This window comes from Protopterus annectens, chromosome 17.part0, assembly GCF_019279795.1.
Source record: "Protopterus annectens isolate FY-2018-M chromosome 17.part0, PAN1.0, whole genome shotgun sequence".
Lineage (NCBI taxonomy): Eukaryota > Metazoa > Chordata > Ceratodontiformes > Protopteridae > Protopterus > Protopterus annectens.
The window spans coordinates 45,771,838-45,792,712 of NC_056751.1; the positions used below are offsets into that span (position 1 = coordinate 45,771,838).

At 38.7% G+C, this 20,875-nt stretch overlaps 1 protein-coding gene across 4 annotated transcripts in view; it reads left to right on the plus strand.

Annotated features, from left to right (window-relative positions):
* ARHGAP24 (Rho GTPase activating protein 24) overlaps positions 1-20,875 on the plus strand; it is a 2,476,452-nt gene that overhangs the window by 1,658,744 nt on the left and 796,833 nt on the right. The window contains exon 1 of one of the 4 annotated variants that reach the window (XM_044058916.1): positions 10,851-11,181. The exons of the other annotated variants lie outside the window; for them this stretch is intronic. Within the exon in view, the coding sequence (XP_043914851.1) occupies positions 11,160-11,181 (22 nt within the window). The 5' untranslated portion in view covers positions 10,851-11,159. Of the gene's footprint in view, positions 1-10,850; positions 11,182-20,875 lie in introns of those variants that run through there. 4 annotated transcript variants of the gene reach the window in all.

Sequence of the window (20,875 nt, forward strand, 5' to 3'; positions counted from 1 at the left end):
TTAAGAAATTTGTTATGAACCACGTAGTTGGCGGCCATGGTGGTGCAGCGGTTAGCATTGCCGCCACACAGCAAGAGGTTCTCCAGTTCGATCCTTGGCTGGGGTGCCTTCTGTGCAGAGTCTGCATGTCCTCCCTGTGGTCTCGTGGGTTTGCTCCGGTTTCCTCCCACATCCCAAAGACATGCTGTAGGTGGATTGGACACTCTAAATTGGCCCTAGGTGTGAGTGTGTGCATGTGTGTACCTTCTGTGGAAGGTTGGGTGCCGGGCTGGCAACTCGTCACTGTAAAACTCCACTGCCAATCATGAGCGGACAGGTGATCCACTGTGGTGACCCCTAACTGGAAAAAGCTGAAAGAAGAAGAAGAAGAAGAGTTATGAACCACATAGTATATTGCAAGTCATGTATCACTATTTTACAACATAATATGTGCAGCAACCCCTTCCTCACACTTTTTGGGCATTTCAGCATCTTTCATTTCCCCCTTGCTAACAGTAGCTTACTTTAAATAAACTTTTACACACACACACACACACACACACACACACACACACACACACACATGCACAGTTCTCCAGCAATGCAGTCTTTTCCCCTGTTTCAGAATAGAAATGAACCATTGCCCCAGTCCAAACTGGAAAACTCTTAGTTGCCATTTCCTTCTTGTTAATAAGCCAAGTCATTATTAACACGTCAAAGTGTGTAGAGCAGTCTGGCCAATAGAGGCAGTTACCAGCAAGCTGTCACCAGTTAGCAGTAAATACCTTGTTATCCATTAACAAAATATGTAAAGAAACCACCAGTCACAAGCATTTTAATTATGAACAAATAAAATATATGTTACTTGGCTTAGAAAAGAATGAGTTAAGCAATTCAGTCACCATTTAGCTATACAGAGAAATATGGGCTTGTGCAAGGAAACACAAAATAACTCTTTTGAACAAAAAGATTGCAATAAAGCAACATCTATCTGCACCTAGTCCTCTTTTCCTGTTTATTCTTGCTTGCAGGAATTACAAATAAATAAGCTACAATAGCCAAACTTCCAGAATACAGGTAGAGACTACTTTAGAAACAAAACTCTCAAATTTGTACATCACAAGCATCAAGGTAGTTCTGACTTGTCTTCTCTTCTCTTCTCTTCATTTATCTGTGTGATTTATATATTATTTGTTTATTTATCTATTTGCCATTTGTTGACTGGGATAGTCTGACTGAGCTTGCGCCCTTTATCAGCAGAGGTCTGGGGAGAAAAGCTTCACAGTAGAAAATACACACTATGAAATTTCACAGTACAAATTAAACAAGTAATACAGTTACTGTACAAGGTATATAAGTAACAAGAAAAATAGCCAGCAAGTAGTTAATTTTTATGTAGAACTCTCAGACAAAATCAAGGTGGATTTCACATTTACAACTAATGAGCCTGTTTACATGCTCTAGGTTACCCTTCTCTTTAAATAATCTACTAGTTACACCTTTACAACTTGGTAGTTTCCTGAACCAGGGAATGGTCAAAAATACTGTAATTACAGGCCAGATCAGTTACAGTTTGCTTCACATGTATGTCACACATTTCACATCTTAGATATAATTACTGTGTTTCCCATCTTAAGGGTTTTACAATTTTCAGTTAAAAACTCCATATGCTTTTTGAAATGTCCCATAGAAAAAGTTTATAACTTCTCACATACATTCCTCTGATTGAAAAACAAATATATTGCGTGTTAATTCACACATTTAGGTTTTACATCACTTAAGCACAGTTTGCATATCAGTTACATTCTCATTCAGAAAACAGTGGTATATTTATATATAACATTCATATGTGTGTGTCTACGTCTATGTCTGTGGGTGTGTTTGTGTGCATGTGTGTGTGTATATGTACTATGTATGTATGTACACATGCATATATCTTTGTAGTGAGATGTACTAGTTTTCCAGCCTAGGGGGTAAGATGTCTTCCCACCCTTGAAAAACATTAAGCCACAGGGATAATTGGTACTTCTTGAGCATCAAAGTTTCTGACTGAGACTACTTAAAATAAGGAAAAAGTAAACATGAACGACAGCCAATCTCAACTGTGGCTTCAAAGTAATCAAGAAAGCACTCATATATTTAATATAATATATTTTTCAGTAAGCTATGCTGAAAGTGCAGGTATGGAGGCAGTGCAAGTTGTGTGATAAAGGATGCTGGGGGGCTTGCCCTTCTACAAAGAAAAAGCTTTTTCTGAGTTTTTCTTTACATTGAACTAAGTGTGTGCTCAGAAGATTAAATTTGACTGTCACTGATATTACAGTTTGAGTCAGAATAAGTGATGGTATTATTGGTTCCCACAATGTTGGTGTGCATCAAATACCAACTTTCCGAAACTACATAGACCTAGAAGTGAACTGTAACACAGGTCCTTTAGATCAGTGTTCTATGAACCAATTATGCTGCCTCCTGGTTTGTTCATCCCCAGATACTGCAAGCCAGTGTAACAGCATGCAGTGATTTGCCAAGCCATATTCACATAGTAGCCTTCATTGGGCTTGTGTTGGAACTCATGCTATTGCAGGTGGAAACATCACAGCACCTTACATCTTTAACCTCATGCATCATCAAGTGGGGGAGGGCTTGTAGTTAAAATAAACAAAAAATGGTTGCTGGATGATGGCCTCTTGTAACTGTCTTACACCCTTCAGGAGAACAAATAAGTGGGTTTATTCAGAAGTGATGGCAAACAGGAGGACAGAAAAAAACACACATAAATACAAAAGGGTTATTGGCTAAGGAATTTACAAATAATAAATAACCAAGGCATCAGTGAAAGACACCATGGAGCACACACATATGTTCCACATCAGCCATCCTTAAATCAAAATCTTATTTATACTTTACTCAAGTTTACTTTAATTAAAATGTCATCATATTAAAAATGACAGACCAGTAATTCGCTTTATGAAAGTTCATCAGTATTATTATTTGAGCATTAACTTGAGAAAAAAATGGCTATGCTTATATCTATGGAGGAGTTGCAGAAGCCCCCAGGATAAATTTAAAGTAGAATTCTGTACATCAAACAAAATACTTTAGATACACAGACATATGGACAGACAGGCAGTTACATGCAAACATGTATACCTATTTGAGAACTAGTTAAATAAATAAATAATCAAAGCAAATTCCTGAAACACATGTACCAGATTATATTCTGACAAAAATATTTACAGAAGACAAATTTACTGATATATTTTATTACAAGACTCATGTGATACATACCAGCTGTCTTTAAAGCCAGACATCTTAAGCTTTAATAATTAATTGCTCAGAGTCATGATTAGCATTTAAATAATAAATAAACCAAACAAGACTTGCAGAAATAAACCTGTGGTATACATTATATCAGATAGTCAATGCAGAATAGGAAATATACACTATAAGCATGTGAAAAATGGATACAAGGCAAGATCCTAGCTAAAGATTTCACAGAAAATAAATTATGTGTGATCAGGTGACACAGTGGTGCAGTGGATAGGCTTGTCACCTCACATCAAGAGGTTCCCTGGTTTGATCCTTGTCTGGGGGTGCCTTCTGCATGGAGTCTGCATATCTTCCCTGTATTTGCATGTGTTTCCTCCCACATTCCAAGGACATTCATAAGGTGGACTGGACACTCTAAACTGACCACAGCTGTTTGTGTGTTGTGGATGCAATACTTCAGCAGGACTAGCAACCTGGTGGTGCAAACCTTGGCACTAAATGATTGTCACTGTTAAAGTGACACCCCAACTCCATGTGCAAAAATAGGAAAAAAGGGTTGTGGATGGATTTTTCATTACAATGCACCATGGAATGCATGCACAAGTGTTTTGATATTAACCATTCTCAACTCAATAGGTCCATAGGGTTCATAAGTGAATACTAGGCTAACTACCCTGAAGGGCCAATAACCCAAGGTCAGATTCAAACCCTGCACTTTGTGTCTATGAGGCAAATGCTTTAACAATTATGCCGTATCCACCCAAGATTATATTCACAATCACCTTCTGAAGTATTCAAGACAGTCTTCCCCCAGTTCATAGACCATGGTTACTCTCTCTGTGGGCACCACTGTCTGCTTCTAGACATTGAGGTTCTTAGCATTGCATGCATATGAGGTAGTCCATGGGTGGGGTTTATGTAAATGTTTTTACACTTGTGCTTCTGTGGTTGGACACTTCCGTAATATGGGATACATTCGATATCAAGGCTATGCAGGTTCATTACAGGCAGGCCTCCTAATGTGTAAGGGTATGCGGCCATCACACTATTCCAGAGTAGGCCTATTCTTGATAGTTACTATTGTTATAAAGAATTTACTGGGAAATGAGAACATATCTGGACCAAATGGTCCAAAGTAAATCAGCCTCACAACGTAGATAAACCTAGAAGCAAAAACATATGCCTCCAAAACCAATGAATAAATAAGACAACAAAAATGTTATGAAAAACATTTTTGACATTAAAACACAAATGTTATTTCAGCAATTTGGGTGCAATCCACAATATTCATAACCTGTCTGACAGAATCTATGCACTGCTTAACAGAAATATTGCTTGGTCAACAACCAGAATGGGTTTGATTCCCTCAGCCTCCATCTGCCTATTGTGTGACTCTGAACAAGTCACTTAATCATACGTGACTCTTGAGCTGAGTCTGAAAAAAGTCCATGTCAATCAGTGCTCTATGCCATTTAACAAATATATAAATAAAGTAAACACGAATGAGGACATTTGTTACTGGTTTTAACCTAGAGGCCCAATATTCATAAAAAAATTAAATAAAATTCATTGTTGGTAAGTGAAATTTGGTAATATTGAGTGGGGTCAGCAGAGTTTTTTCTAGGTTTAGGGAGCAAGTTTGCAAGTGAGGCCATGCATGAATCTGGTTGGGGGGAGGCCATCACATTGCATGAGTGACAATTCACCACTTCCAGAAGCAATATTAAAACAAGATGAAGTGGTACCCTTAGGACTTCCAAGCAAAGCCTGTCAGGATGAAGGCCTTTTCACACTTAGAGGTGCACAGGCCTTGATTCAATTAAAGAACAGTAAATTAGCAGCACAAAATATCTTCCATATGAGGAGACAATTAAGGGATGGAATACTTAAAAGAAACTCTTTGAGTGTATTCTAGTGCTAAACAGTTTATGTTTCATACACTCCCCAGGTGATCCATGACAAAGTATATGCTTAGAAAAATCCTAACTCTAGATGGTGATGCTATCAAAATTAAAACCTAAACAGAACTTTCATGATTCATACATTTGGCTAAATGAGACAACATTCACAGTAATTTTGAAGGTATAGCATTGGTGGTGCTGCTTTGGTCCTAATCAGTTGATATCCTAACTTTTAAATCCATCTGGACTGACTACCCTGGCTGTATGTCTGTCACAGTGGTTTTACTAGGCTTCTTACTGACCTCCCAAGGAAGTAAAAGTTATGCTAGGAATAAAGGGAATAATCTCCTACTTACCAGTAATCTCAGACCAACTATGTATTCCTGTTTCTGCAATTTTAGTCTCACAGTTCAGTGGATTGCAGTTATGATCATCAGACTTTCAACAGGAACCCAGTTTCCCATATTTAACATTCAGTAGGTATGTCTCTTGGCAGACTGGCTAGGTCAGGGTGAGGTACTTTCAGATGCTTTAACACTGTAGAGTGCTTGACTGGGTTACACAGCCCATTTGCATTCTGGGAAATTAGCTTCAGGAACCCAAACATCTAATGTTACTGAAAAAATATAAATGAATTGCCTAACTTCCTTATGCTGTGTTCTTAAAATGTTGACTGGGAAACTAAACATATTCCTCAAAGAAAACAACACTCTTCAACCCCAAACTTTGGACAAAGGGCTGGTTTGCAAGTGCAATGCAGCTAGGGTTGCCACCTTTTCAAATGCTCAAAGTGGGACATTTTGGGTACAAATGTCAGATTTTGCAGGGCAAAACATACCCACAGCAAGTACAAAGGACAGAACTTCACTTTTATGCCTAAATGAAAGGTTATTCTTGTAGCATTTTAGTTGCTTATTCTGTTTCTTATAACAGTTAGGTGTTTAAGATACAGAATGACTGTTTTATGCAACTATTACATAAAAATACAGGAAATAGTTTTGTCCTAAAATCTCAGGACATTTGCCATTTTTTCATTTTTTTTGCAGGACACAACTGCTCAAAGAGGGACTGTCTCTCGCAAAGTGGGACAGATGGTAACCCTAAATGCAGCATAAGTATGCAAGGTCATTAACTGGTCTGAAAAGGGGAAGTCCTGAAGATGAGAAGAAAAGCACCTTCCAGAAAACGGATGGATCATTGATCTCTGAGACATCTGTTTTCCTAATCTGTTAGACAAAAGAATATTATACCTATTCTGCTAGATAATGAAACCTTCTCTAGACTATGGCAGACTAGTAACGTAGTAGATGCATGGTGTCATATGTAACAGAATCACCAATTTATGCTTTAACCCTCCATGCCCAAATGATGATGCTAGCACCTAATCCATTTGTACTTGACGTTTCCAACAACATAAAAGGTGTGTAAACCTCAGAAACATCTCACAAACATGCCGTAAGTCCTACCAAATGAGTAGTAAGTCAAAGTTATCATTATTAGTAGAATCAGGCCAGAGTTAATATGAGAGAACTGTGTCCCCATCATTGAGAGGCAAGAAACAATACAGGATGGGATGTCAGTAAGTCGCAGGACAGACATAGACATGTATACACTCTGTATTCTCTCTCACACTCACTAGAAACTAACACACTGACAGGCAAAATAATGTCATCAGTTGATATATACTGTCATTTTTGGGGGTTGTGGGAGAAAATGGAAGTCATCTGCAAAACCCATGCAAAGTTAAGGAGAAAGGAGAGACTCAATATTGAAGGCATCCCAGGTAGGAACCAGAAATGTTAAGTGTTGGAGCCACTCCTTTTTTGACATTTACTTCTCTGTAGTCAAGACCAATGCCAAGGGCCTTTGGTGACCACGTTTGCAGAAGATTGTAAACTAAGCACAGTCACAGAATCCCCCAGTGACACCAATACCCTTCAAAAAGGCCTGACAAAGATTAATAACTGTTACCAGAGCTATGGTCTAAAACTCAGTACCAAGAAATGCATAATAGAATCCTGTGGTAAGATGGCTACCCATGCAGACTACCACATTGATATTACATTGCTAATAGTTGACCCAGTGGTCAGGAATTTTGAACACATGTAGACAGTAACCTGGCCTTTGACCATCATGTGCCTGCAGCAGTAATAAAGAAATCATTCTACATTGCGCAACTTAAAATCAAAGGTATGGCATCTAGCTACAAAGATGTCATTGCTGCACTGTACTTGGCCTTTATCAGACCAATTACTGAGTACAGCACCACTTTGGTATGTAGATGGCCAAGTATATGCAACAACTGCTGTGCCCACAAAGGTACTGCACAAAAAAAATACATGACCTAAACAACATGCCCTACACAGACCACCTCAAAACACTATCCCTGTACTCAGTCTACAGACTGTTGAAAGGCGATCTATGCCTGGCCTACAAAGCATCCTCTGAAACTGCTCTGATGGACCTGTTACACATCTGCAAATCAAATAGCATCAACATTTCTTCCCTAATCCAATTCAAGTGTAATTTGGAGCAATAGATGGGGAACTGGAAATTTATCCCTGGACTTGCACTAATGTCTCTAGTAGACAGAGGAAGCAGTAAATGCTTGACCACCCATGTCCACCTACATATACCCTTTAAAATAACCTTAGGATATCAATATGTGACAGATATATATGGGAAGCACAGTTAGGCTTAAAAATGCTCCCCTGGGGTCATTGGCCTAGTAATTACCTATGAACCTATGAAGAAGGTTAAGCACTGCACCACTGCACTGCTCAGTACTCAATGTGATGTAGAAAATTAAAAGAATGAGAATCTGAAATTAATTTGTGAACAACAAGGAAGCAGTCAGTGTATTCAGATGATGTGTTGTTGTGTAGTTTGTGAGATAATTACCTTAAAACCTTCTCTGCATTAACTTCTGTGTGCTCCAGGATTGCTGAGACTAACAAAATGTCAGCTTGCAGAGGTGATAATGTGACTGTTAGTATCTAACTACAACCACTGGATCTAAGCTAAATGTGGATAACAGGTGCTCCTTTCCAAATGAAGGCAATAAATAGCACTTTTATATATCTGACTGTAAGATATTACTAGATTGTCCAAACAAAAAAAGCCGTAGAGTGGAATGCGATACTGTTTCCAATTCAACACACGAAAGTGACACCAACCACGTACTTGAACGCTTTTATTGAACAAAATCACATGCGTTTTCGTCCCTTACTCTAGGACTTCATCAGATAAAACCTTTTAAAAAAAATCTCAGCCTTTATACTTTACTGACAATCAATTAACCTATAGAATATCATCTCATTATTTTAAATTAACCAATCAGTTTCCTTTCTTATCTCATACTCTCTAGAGTAAGGGACGAAAACGCATGTGATTTTGTTCAATAAAAGCGTTCAAGTACGTGGTTGGTGTCACTTTCGTGTGTTGAATTGGAAACAGTATCGCATTCCACTCTACGGCTTTTTTTGTTTGGATTGTTTGGTTATTAGTGAAAAGCCACACTTTTTTGGTTTCTATATTACTAGATTGTGTCACATTAAGTCATTATCAGCATGTAATATGTTTGAATTAATCCTTAAGCAGAGTATTCTTTTAACATTTTAGATCATCATAAATGTGTATTTTTTCATGAAATTAATAAGTTATGCTCTTCAAATGTTGTCTTCTGCTTCTGTGTATTGAAAAAAATAAGGCAAATGCAGTTACTAAAAATGATCTATCGAAATTTTATTGTGGTCTGTTAGCTACAGCTCGGGTTTACAGAGCTGACACTTGGTGAGTCCTACCCAAAATTCTTCTGCTTGCACTGAATTGTTTACTTTTGAGGCATGTGCCAAATGACAAATCAGTCATGCTGCTGTCCAGGAAATGGCTGCAGCACTTACTGTCCTATTAACAGCTTATCTGCTACTATTCATCGATTCCCAGCTACGTGGGCTTTGGGAGGTGGTTTACACATTCCTTTACCAAATGACAGATCCCTTCAGAAAAATAGTGATGTGCCCTTCCTGAACTTTGAAGAACGGTGTCACGTACAGTAATTCAAACCCTGATGTACTCAACATCCTGCCACAAGCTTTTGAACATGAGTATCTAGCCAAGGGTCAAACAGATGGCAGCTTCTGTGGGTTCACTGCTGCACAGTAAGCATGGATGCATATGGAAGTATTTAACTTCACACAGGCAACATGTTTTTTCTCCACAGCTACAAGCAAAGGCAATAGCATTCCATACACACAATGCAAACAGCATCACAATCTCTCATGACAACAGATGTTTTGCAGATTCATTGATAAATCTGTACAGAAATGTGAATGCCACTAAATTTAGGAGAAGAGGCACCAGGAACTGATGGACGTACGATGTGTGTGCATTAATCATCACATTAGTACTGGCATACAGATTTGCATACTGAGTGTAACATGGCAAGTAATGTTTCCAGGAAACAGGTTAAAAGATGAAGTTCTATTAATCAGAAAAGACTGTACATTTACTTTTGAATGTATGTCTAGTAAATTAACCTTTATTTTGTATAAGTTTAAAACTCTACAACACCCCACATGCTGCAATACATAGTGCCGTAATGTGTTGACAGAATTCAATGAACCCGAGACGTGAATTGAATCAGGATCTCAGAAGCCTGCGTATGGCTTTCCATTCAAAAAAAGAGAAACTACTGCCAAAAGGCACAGTGCTTTACTCAGGTCCTTCCATGAACATGTCATGTTTACTCTTGACAGCGCTGAACATAACATGCTGTTAAATGGTGCTTTGTAACACATTATGAAAAAGGTATTACTTTAATACATCTGTAAGGTCTTCGTGACTCAGCTGAAATAGTTTTGAAAATATTGCTGTCACATGATAACGTTTTCTCACAGAAGGACCACAACAGATGGTGTACTTTATGGCAGGAATACTGGAATTTTGTATAAATTAGTAGGACTATAATCTGCAAATATGTTTTATGCAAACATTAGCCAAATGCACTTTGCCTTACATTTATTATTTTGAATGTAATAACAGAATAGGGAGTCTGTCCTAGGTTTTTTGTCTATAATCTAAAAATAACTTAGTATAGCTTGGTTTTACATTTGCAATGAGAACTTTGCAATCTGATACTCTCATGATGCCAAAAATTCAAGTAAGACATATAAAATTAGTGTTAATATCCATCAACAGAATGCTACAACTGACAGCAGTGAAGATAGAGACATTTATTAAATGAATAAATATAAGAATTTTTGTTTAAAACAAGAGAGTCCTATATGTAACTGCAATCTGCCTTTTCATAGTAATTTGAGATGGAGTTCTGTATGATGCTGGAATGAAAAAAATGCTGCAGTTTCTGCTTATTTACTTTTACTTAGCGAATGCCTGCTGCTGTCACTGTTCACAGCTGGATTCCCTGAATGAAACTTAAATGAATCAAAGCTGAATTTTGTACTGCATAATGTAGTTAATTAAGTTAACCAATAGCTAGGGAAAATAAAGCCCCCGTCGAAGAGTAATCATATTTAAGGAGGTTTTAATATGATCAGAGCAGACTATGCTGGTGGCATAGGAGGCACTAATCTCCCCCCCACCTTATTTATATTTATTACCTAAAGAGACTGCTCAGGTTTTTCAGTTGGCCTGATGCCAGTCTTTGATTTCCAGATCCCATGCTGTTCTAACCTTCCATTGTCAGAGCTCTGATTTATAGGACTCAGTATTACTTCAAAGAGTACCTTCTCCATACGGCTCCCTTCTTTTGTAAGATCTCTGGTCTCCAGTCACCTTGCAGTGACCTTGTGGATGGACATTTCCTCTTCTATCTGAAATAGCCCTAGTACTATTAGCAGGAGGTTGTGTTGCCACTGCTGGGTGACATAGTAATGGGAGAGACAAACGGCTGTGGAGAAACAGACGCATTTGCAGGGCTGAGCTCAACCGATTGTCAGCAACAGCTGTTTGTCTCCTAGAGTTGTGGTGGAATACAGCTGCAGTGCAATGGAATACCTTTCTGTGCAAGGTGAGCTCAACATTTCCTTGCCTTTCAGATTAGCACTAATCTCTTTCTGTTGTGCATTCTGTCTCATGTTTCGCAGCTCTTCTCTTCATTGCAGCCCTGTACCATTCTAATTATTGCTCTTATCTGTTCTGGTAAATATTCTTTTCATCTTAAATTTCATTGTAGTTGAATAAGGTAGCATTGTCTGAAGGTTAGAACAGCCATGGATACATGTGGCAGACTGAGAACAGGCAGGTTTGATTCCTACAAACCCAACATGAAAACCGTCTTGTCTGTCTGAGCAAGTAACACAACCTCTTGTTACGGGCTGGTCATGCTTGGAAACAGCTTTATAAACTATTGGGCTTTACTCCGTTACCAAATACAAATAAACAAAATTAATTACTCCCTTCATTCTGTCTTATTTATGTAGCAGTCAACATGTTAAACAGCAGCCTAGCCTGCTGAAACTTGTATTTAACATGCTGCCTTGTGAATAACATTATGTCATACTGCCTGTTAAAATCAACTTGTTTTCAAACAAATAAGGGCTATTTATGTTGGTTATTGGATATTGCATGTGAAATGTTAGCATGAAATCTCCTCAGAATCTTCCATTGTTACAAGTGATATCTTTTGAATGATTTATTTAATACCAAGACTGAACATCACAGGTAGGGATACTTCTGTTCTGATTTAGAAAGGGCTGTGTCTGGCATGATGTATTTTTCATTTAAATGAAAATGCCTGGTAGTTTTTTGTGCTAGCTTTAACAAGTGCTGCAGCGTTATACCTGTGTACATCTTACTCTAGGAATATGCATGTCGTTCAGACAGAATTAATTTAATCTTAGCCAGTAAACTGGAAAATGAATCACTGGAAAAAGACTCAGTATACTGCAATGTTAAAGTGAAGTAAACATTTTCTGGCTACCTCTTTAAACAAATACAAAACAGCCATGTTATGTATTGCAGAGATTTTATAAGCAAATTCACCTTAATCTACATGTTGCAGCTCTTCTTACCTTCTTATTTAGGTGGTTGATTGTAATGTGCGTGGAATTTTAAAACAGATGTTGTCTCTTAAATCTACATGTTAAGGCTTATAATAAACAAAAGTTAATGTTAAGGCTTGCTTCCATTATATGGCAAGTAAAATTACTAAAACCCTCTTTGCAAGAGACTGTGTTATCCCCACCCACAGTATGTTTCCCAGCTCTGTGAAGAAAAGTCATTCCTAAGATAAAGAACTTGGAGAAGTATTTTTGTATGTCCCTTTCTTAACTGGATAAGACTCACTAGAAAAAAATGTTTCTTTTCAGAGGCTGACCTTGGAGCAGTTATGTAATCATCTGACTTAGTCAAAGAGTATGTACCTGAAGGCTGTGGGAATCAAACCCCAGTTATTTTTATATCTCTCCTAGTTATACTATTAGTTATTAGTAACACTTGCAAGAAAGACAATTTTTGCTTCAAAGTATCGCAGGTGCCTTTGGGAAAAATATATCTTACCTGAGAAGTTAAAATGAAATCCTGTGTCTGTCCTGGTACCAGTTCAGATGGATATAAACAATAACAGCATGGAATTTGTTTGTTAAAAACAGAGGGGATTTCCTTGGTGCCTCAATAACATTTCCTCTATACAATGTACATACTGTCCTGAAATAAGAATACAAAAATGTCTGTTCAATCAGTACACTTCTATAATTAACAAATAAAATTAAAGATATTTTGGAAGTCACTTTCATCTCTTCATAATTCCTTTAGATGGCAGTTGAAGCATTATAAACACTACAACGTGTTGTGGAGTGTCTTATTTACATTAGTCACAGTCCTGGAGTAGTGTAAATGATAATAAAGACTATGGTGTGACTATGTGCTAATTATTATAATTGCACATTAGTATCTGAAGTGCCAGTTGGAGTGATGTTTGTGAGGATGCGTTTTCCAAAAAAGTCCCAAATGACATTTTAATAAACCTTTTGCTTTAATTATGTCTTCTGTATGTGAGTATTGGTGGTAGAGAAAAGACCCTATATGCTTACATCCCCCCGATACCCTACTGAAATGTAGGCATCCAAAATGTCAAAGTCCGACATGCAGAAAAAAAGATTGAAACTGCAGAATAGTGAACCTTGAACATCACTCTCCTCCTATAAAATGTGTTTTTTGCAGGGGGCAAACCCCCACTCCCTGAACCTCTATATACTAACTCTGAGCTCGCCCTACATCAGGGAAGAGGGAATATTCCACGAAAGGGCAATGGAAGACTTAATATATACAAGTTCCTTTTTTGGACATTCAGCCCCTGTGTTTCAGGACTCACTCTAGCAGGACCCAACGTTTTAAATGGCTATCCAGCCCCTTACTTAATATAATCAGCTCTGAGACTGCTACATTTTTGGAGAAGGACAATTTCCTTATTGCAGTACAAACTCATTAGAACTGCCAGTTCCAAAAAAGCATGTTTTTGCCGGTCTGCTTCATATGACTAAAATCTCATTTGACTAATTTCATTTGACTGAGACCATAATACTGAATTTTCAAAATACTGAAAACTCATCTGACTGAATCTCATTATACTGAATTGTAAACCATAGACATGATGTAGGTTTGCCTTGTCCTGTGACTTGCCTGTGATAAAAAGAATTACTGTAACTTATAGTGCTGATTGTCAGAATACAAGTAGTCATGCAGAAAGTAGTGTTGTAGTGTTTCTAAATGTGAGCATGTCTGTTTACATTTTTATGGGAAGTATCTAAAGTAATATGGCAGACGTTTTGTGCATTCTCAGCAGTAGTGGCAGCGTGTTGACTACTGTAAGGTAAGTAAAAGGTATATGCCCTGTTGCCCACTGTAGTGCAATCCTGGAGTTAGTATATATCGTTAGGGGTGGCAAAGCCCTCCACATTGGGGGGATGTAGGAGGTGTAGACCCCCACCTAGTTTGGTTTTAAGAGGATGCGTAAGTAGTTTTTAAGTTCTGGAAAGGGTTATTCATTGGTGTTGTAAGTGTGCATTTCTATGGTTTACAAGTTAGTATTTTGAAATTCAGTATTGTAAGCTTTCAGTATAATGAGATTCAGTCAAGTGAGTTTTCAGTATTTTGTAAATTAGGTATTTTGGTCTCAGTCAAATGAAAGTCAAATGAGATTTCAGTCATGTGAAGTAGACCCGTTTTTGCACAATCCACAGTGTTACTCCTGACACAATGAAATGTGAAGTCCGAGGTACGGTTAAGTGTTTTATACATCTGGGAGGTGTCACCATATTGCAACTTAACACTTTCGGTTGCACTATTGTAATTACAAAGTGGGCACGAAGAATGTATGCATGGACATAATAGGTTAGATTAACTCCTTTTCAGTTAGAAAATGTAAATGTATAAAAGTATTTTTAAAGCCAGTCTCATTTCTTTTCATGTGCTGAGAATTTAATTTGTCACTACATGTATACCTGACCTGTATATGTGTAAAATATAATGAAATACGTATTTGCTTTGGTTGTACATTTTTAGCTTGGATCGATGCACGCAATTGCAGAATTTTACATGGCTTTCTGTTTATTTATTTAATATGTGACAATTTTCATTTTGAATCTTCTGTTCCAATCAACAAAATAAAAGTAAAAAATAAATATATGCATGCATATATTAAAGGCTGATGGGATAATGAATTCAGTGTAAAGAAAAGATCCAATTATAGAGCCTTGAAAGCTTCATTGAGGAGTAAGAAAACATGAAGACAAGACTGGTTCTATTATAGTCTGCCTTTCCGTCCAACAGAGGTGCTAGACCAAGAACTACAGCAGTCCTGGGTTTGATTCTCATCATAGCCTCCATTTGTCTGGTCTGTGAATTTGAACAAGTTACTTAATGAGATATTGCTCTAATATGACCCCTGAAAAGAACAGACTGCGTGGCTGGTGGCCAATGAGGGACTGTATGTCCCATGGGTTTACTTGCTTTTTTTTAAGTGCTGCAGAGCTAACATTTGCATAAACCTGGCTGCTCCATAGTTAAATTGTGTTTTTGCACCCACTGGTCCAGATTCCAAAAGAGCTGCCAACTGAGTTGTATATGTATAACCAACATCAAAAGACATGAGTAATTAACCATTGTCTTTAAAGCATGTATAACTTATCTTCTTGTGGATTTATTGGACTAGATTTTTCTGGAATCCTTGGAGAAAATTGCATTTCTTTATATGTGTTGATTATTTGTTCCACAGGGCAGGGCCAAGTCTGGAGAAAGCAAGTTCACTTGTGAAGTTGACTCTCATGGGGGGGGGTTTGACATCTTGGCTACTTCTTAGGGAGTGTACTTGTCCTTCAAGAGGAAGTTTTCTTTTCAGAAGGGGGCAGACCCCTTTTTTAAAACCTAGTGAAAATGAGAGAGCCCAGGAGGCAAGTTGATCTTTCAGTTACTGGGAATAAATGTTTTTAGCAGGTTTCTGTAGTGTGACCAACCATCATAAAGCAGGGCAAATGTATATGTTTTGATTTCAGTTTTCTGTAACCTTTGAGTTGCTCTTGAGTAGTTTGTTTATCTGTGACACGTGTGTATTTAGGACTTAAGGAAGGGTGCCATAAACCCAACAAAGTTAATCTGATGGAGCATATCCATGCCAGAGTAGTGATGCCTCTGAGTTGGGTATTGGGGTTACTTGCCACATGATTTAATGTCATTCTTCCATATAGATTGACATTGTGCCATTCTTGCTCAACAAGTAGCAGCTTAACTGCTCAGTTACCACCATGAAGAAGACCCCAGCCTCTATAGAAAAGTATTGTGTTGTGCTACCCCCCCAAAAACCTACCACCCATCATCCTCTATGCAAAGAAAACTGCTCAACGACTACTGCAAGGCAATGCCTGCATGTTTTAAATGAAGAGACTTCACAACAGGATTAATAATACAATTATTGCAATCCATACTGTGCTTTGCAATTACACTGCGGCTGAAAATATCACTGCAAAAATGTCATCTGGCAACCAGGCCTACTGTAAATGGGAGTCTAAATCAGTTGATCAGCACTGCATGCATAGCCACATCAATACTTTCCACTTTGCTTTATCTTCCCCTCTTCCCACAAAAAAGTTCTGCATTATCTATTTTCAAGAGTATTAACTCCTGTGCAAGGAGAGGTGATTTAATTCTTTTATTGCATCCCATTCTCAAAATTCTAACATTAACCATACTGTACTTGGTGACCAGCTAAGGAAGCATTTGCCCAGAATAGGACATCTAAGGTATAATGGGTCATTTAGAATGAAAGTAGCTCTTGATCTTAATCAAATACTCTGGGATGTTTGAGCATTCCAGCTGGCATTCAGTTCAGTTAAAGTTTTAAAGTTTACACTCTCCTGGTTGTCACACTTCTGTGATTCAACCAGGTCATTAGACTCCATCTTATCATGTGCAGTGCATATTTCAGCAGTACTGAACAGAAAGAAAATCTAACAACTGTGGAAAAATATACATTATCAGAAGACATGTTCTCTCTGAGTAGAGATTTATATATTCATTTAAATCTATTTCTTCAGTTCACGACTATTGTGAGGACTTCGAACAACCCATCAACCTTATCTACTAAGCCCAGTGGTTCAAACATTGCTTCCAAAGTTCCTGATTCCTGCCTCATCATATACCTGCTTTCTACATGCTGCCTAGACTGGCATAAGGCAGAGGTAATATCTAAGGTCCGTCATCAATGCTCATCCAACAGAAGGTCTCTTTATTGTTATCTGAGCTACATCAATCAAGGAGGAACATATCATGTGGTGATGCTATGCCCCACAGCAGACACATTTTACTTCTTTCTCTGGAGCAAGTGTTAGTGATACCTTCCTTCCAAGCAAAACAATGGTTTTCCATGTAATTGTCTGATTCAGCACCTCCTGATTGTTTCCAGGACACCCACAATTCCCTTCTTGAGATCACATTCCACTAGGAGTGAGAAAGCAGATGTTCCATCTCACTTCCACTACTCTCAGCTAACTTCTGTGTTAGTAACTGAACCCAGCACCCTGTTGTTATGGTCATAAGGGAATACCCACACCAGCAGAGCCGATCATCGGTTTTATATACTCGTAAAGGTGAAAGAACCTATACAATTTTCTGAGCAATCAGGAGGCATAAAAGAAATGTTCCAGGGTGGCTTTAGGTTTTCATAAGTTTGGCAGAAAGGAGTCCACAGAGTAACAGATTCCTGAGTGCTTTAAGCACAGCAAGCGCATACAACAAAATGGAGTGGCACTCTTGCAAAGGTTCAGACATATATATGTACAGATGTACAGAATGTTACCTGCATGCTGGCTAAACCTGGAACCTCGATACTAATTAGAAATGCCTGCGCTATTATTATTTCGGTTCCTTTTTTGGAAATGTTTCCTTTCTGTTTCAGTAGTCATCAGGCTCCACTGCCTTGTACAGCCCCCATTCATTCCCCAAGGGCCAAGAGTCTTAGGGCCCACTCTTTCACTCTAAGAACAAGAGATGAGCAGCAGAGAATAGAGCTGTCATCCATCAGAGGCCAGTTAGTTTTGGAGCTTTGAGTGCTGTAACCATGCCAAGGTTCAACATGTAGTGGTTGTAAACAAGGATGTGTCACTTATTTCTATTGGTGGTATAACTTTTCAGGACTGCCCAGCTCTCTTTCAAGTCAGCTGTCTCATGGGATCTCCAGTTTCTACTGTGCATTATGCAATGGGAATGAGATCTTGGCTATGTATACTAACTCCTGCCCCAGAAGAGAGGTGAGCCAGCATAGGCATGTCACTCTTTCACCAAGCCAGCTCCAACAGGTGCCCAAACCACTGTTTAAACTCAATTGTCTGGGCCATAGACAGCTATCTGTCTTCTTATCACAACAGACCTCGCTACATCTATGATATTAAATGAAGGCAGGTTGCCTAATATGTAGATCACATCAGCTCTGAATACCAGACACAGGGTGAAGGGGTCCCAGCCACAGCATAGATAGGTATATGAACAGCAGAGCAAAATGTTATGCAAGCTGTCTTAGAGGATAGTATACCATGCATGCTATCGCTGCACTAAGCACTGATGTATTAGAGCAGTACAATGTTACAACAGGGCAAGCACAAGGCATGATACTCAGCATGGCAGGCTGTGACCCCTAAATGTTAGAGCTGCCCTGTGTACCATGGCAGAAGACAACTGAAAAAAACACATAATCAACATGGCTGCTTAACAGACTGTTCACATTAGATATTGCAGGTGCACTTAGCACTGGATAAGTGGTAATGGAAAGCAAAGAGTATTCTGTATAACACCATGGCAGTTTGGGTACTTGAAATAGCAGTAAAGTGTAACTGAAGAAGTATACATTGCATGAGTGAATTGCAGCCTATGCACATCTCAGTGCAAAGGCATCATGTGCACTGTGGAGTAATGGGAAACAGAACAGTGTAGAAAGGGTACACAGCATGGCAAACTGTATAAATGGGCAGGACATGAATGCCCAGAGCATTTGAACACTGCAAAACTCTGTCTAAAGCTATATTTAGGGTGACGTAGTGGTGCAGCGGTTAGCATTGTCACCTCACAACAAGAGCTTCTTAGATTCAATTCTCGGCTGGGGTGCCTTCTGTGCGGAGTCTACATGTCCTCCCTGCATTCGCATGGGTTTCTTCGAGTTTTCTCCCACATTCCAAAGACATGCGTCTGGAACGTTTCTCCCCGGATCTCCACAAAAAATGGGCTCTGTCTCAGTCGGACATTCCCAGTAAACAAATGTTAAATAAATAAATTTACTTAAAATCGTCTAGTGTTCTGGTATTTTTTAGTGTGGTTATAATATAAAAAGGCCAACTACAGTTCTTTGTCTATAGAACAGCCTACTTTCAGCTGCTGATCTTTATGAGAAAGAAATGTAAACATCATTCTTATACCAGGCAAAGAAAGTGCAAATTTTCTGACTATGCTGTGATAATTTTATCATAACATTTTATCTATTTCTCTTGTCATTCTATAACTATATAATGAGTACCTTTTGATTTACAGCCAAAGGAACAAGGAGTGCGAAGGTTACACAACTTTATAGTATATTCACCTTGTTGTATGCCAGAGTACAGGGCAAGTGGATGTACAGCCCAGCTATGTGTGTGTGTGTGTGTGTGTGTGTGTGTGTGTGTGTGTGTGTGTGTGTGTGTGTGTGTGTGTGTCTGTGTGTGTGTGTCTGTGTGTGTGTGTGTGTGTGTGTGTGTGTGTGTGTGTGTGTGTGTGTGTGTGTGTGTGTGTGTGTGTGTGTGTGTGTGTGTGTATATGTGTGTGTGTGTGTGTGTCTATACACTACATATCTCCATTCTAAAAGGAGTAAACTTGCTTCATACTTAATTCCATGGTCTTACTGAACTGTACACCCTGAAGTGAAGTCCATTTCAGCACAGCAGCTGAGCAGTAGCACCAGTTTATAGGACAGGAGAGTGCGCTTTTTGCAAGTATTTTGCTGTGTAAGTCTGTGCATATGCATGTGTATGTATAGTCTTATCTATTCCTATAGAAACCTTTTTTTATAAGCACATGTAATATGTATACATTTATATATGTGCATGGCATCTACGTCTGTGTTGCAATATGTATGCACTTCTATATCTGCCTGTTGGTGGTCATGTGTGGAGTCAGCTGATGACTTGTATAGGGCTTGGACAGTAGCAATGCTGGTTTTGCACATGTGCTACATATTATGGGTGGATCTCTTTCACTGGTCTGTAATGCATTACTGAATACTTGGAATAGTACACTGCATCCCAGTTTGTGTCCTTAGTGTTTATTCCTGTACTCATTTGCATACAGTCTGCATACCACCAATAGGCTTCGTGCACAGTAACATATGTATTCTGCAGTCCTGTTGCTCTTTTGCCTTAGGGTTATGTGTGGGCTTTTTCACTGCCTTTATTTTCATATGAGTACTATGTACTGCATACCATGTTTGTCACAAGAGTCGGCAGAGTTAGATCCGTACTGCTCTAGTAGTATTCCAATGGACAACAGCTGCTTTCTACTAAGATGTTTTTGACATTACCTTTATTTACTTTATTTTCATTAGTTCATTTCCAGAAATGTTTATTTTATACATTTCTTAGCTGATTGAGCACACTGGGCACAAGTGTCCTTTTTCAAGGGTGACTGTGGAGCACGGTCTGGTTAACTGACTTTCTCAGAGTCAGTCACACAATAGGCAGGCACAAGTAGAAGGAATCAAACCCTGTACCATGGACTTACAAGAAGCAGCTCATTAACAGTGCAGAGGCTTAATCCTCTACACTAACTGCTATGCAAGTGAGTCAGTTAATCAGTGACTTCAGAGAGCAAATCAGGACAGAAAGGAAATGCTCTAGCTTAATGCCTCTGCTGCTAAGTCAGTGTAACCACACACACACACACACACACACACACACACACACACACACACACACACACACACACACACACGTGCACAGGTACAGGCACAGACACACAGACACACACACCCATATGCACACCACATCACCGGTACTGACAACAGCTGTACTACAGTGGGAGAGACATGCTGCTGCTGGTCTACTGAGTTGAAAACATTCATTAAATCATCTTTTTAAGTCCTCTGATGTTTTTTTTTTTTTTTGTTCATACATACACTGGTTCCCTAGACTTTACTCTCTTTCTCTTTCTCCCTTCTGGGTGTTTTTTGAACTATAACTGTTATGAGTTGA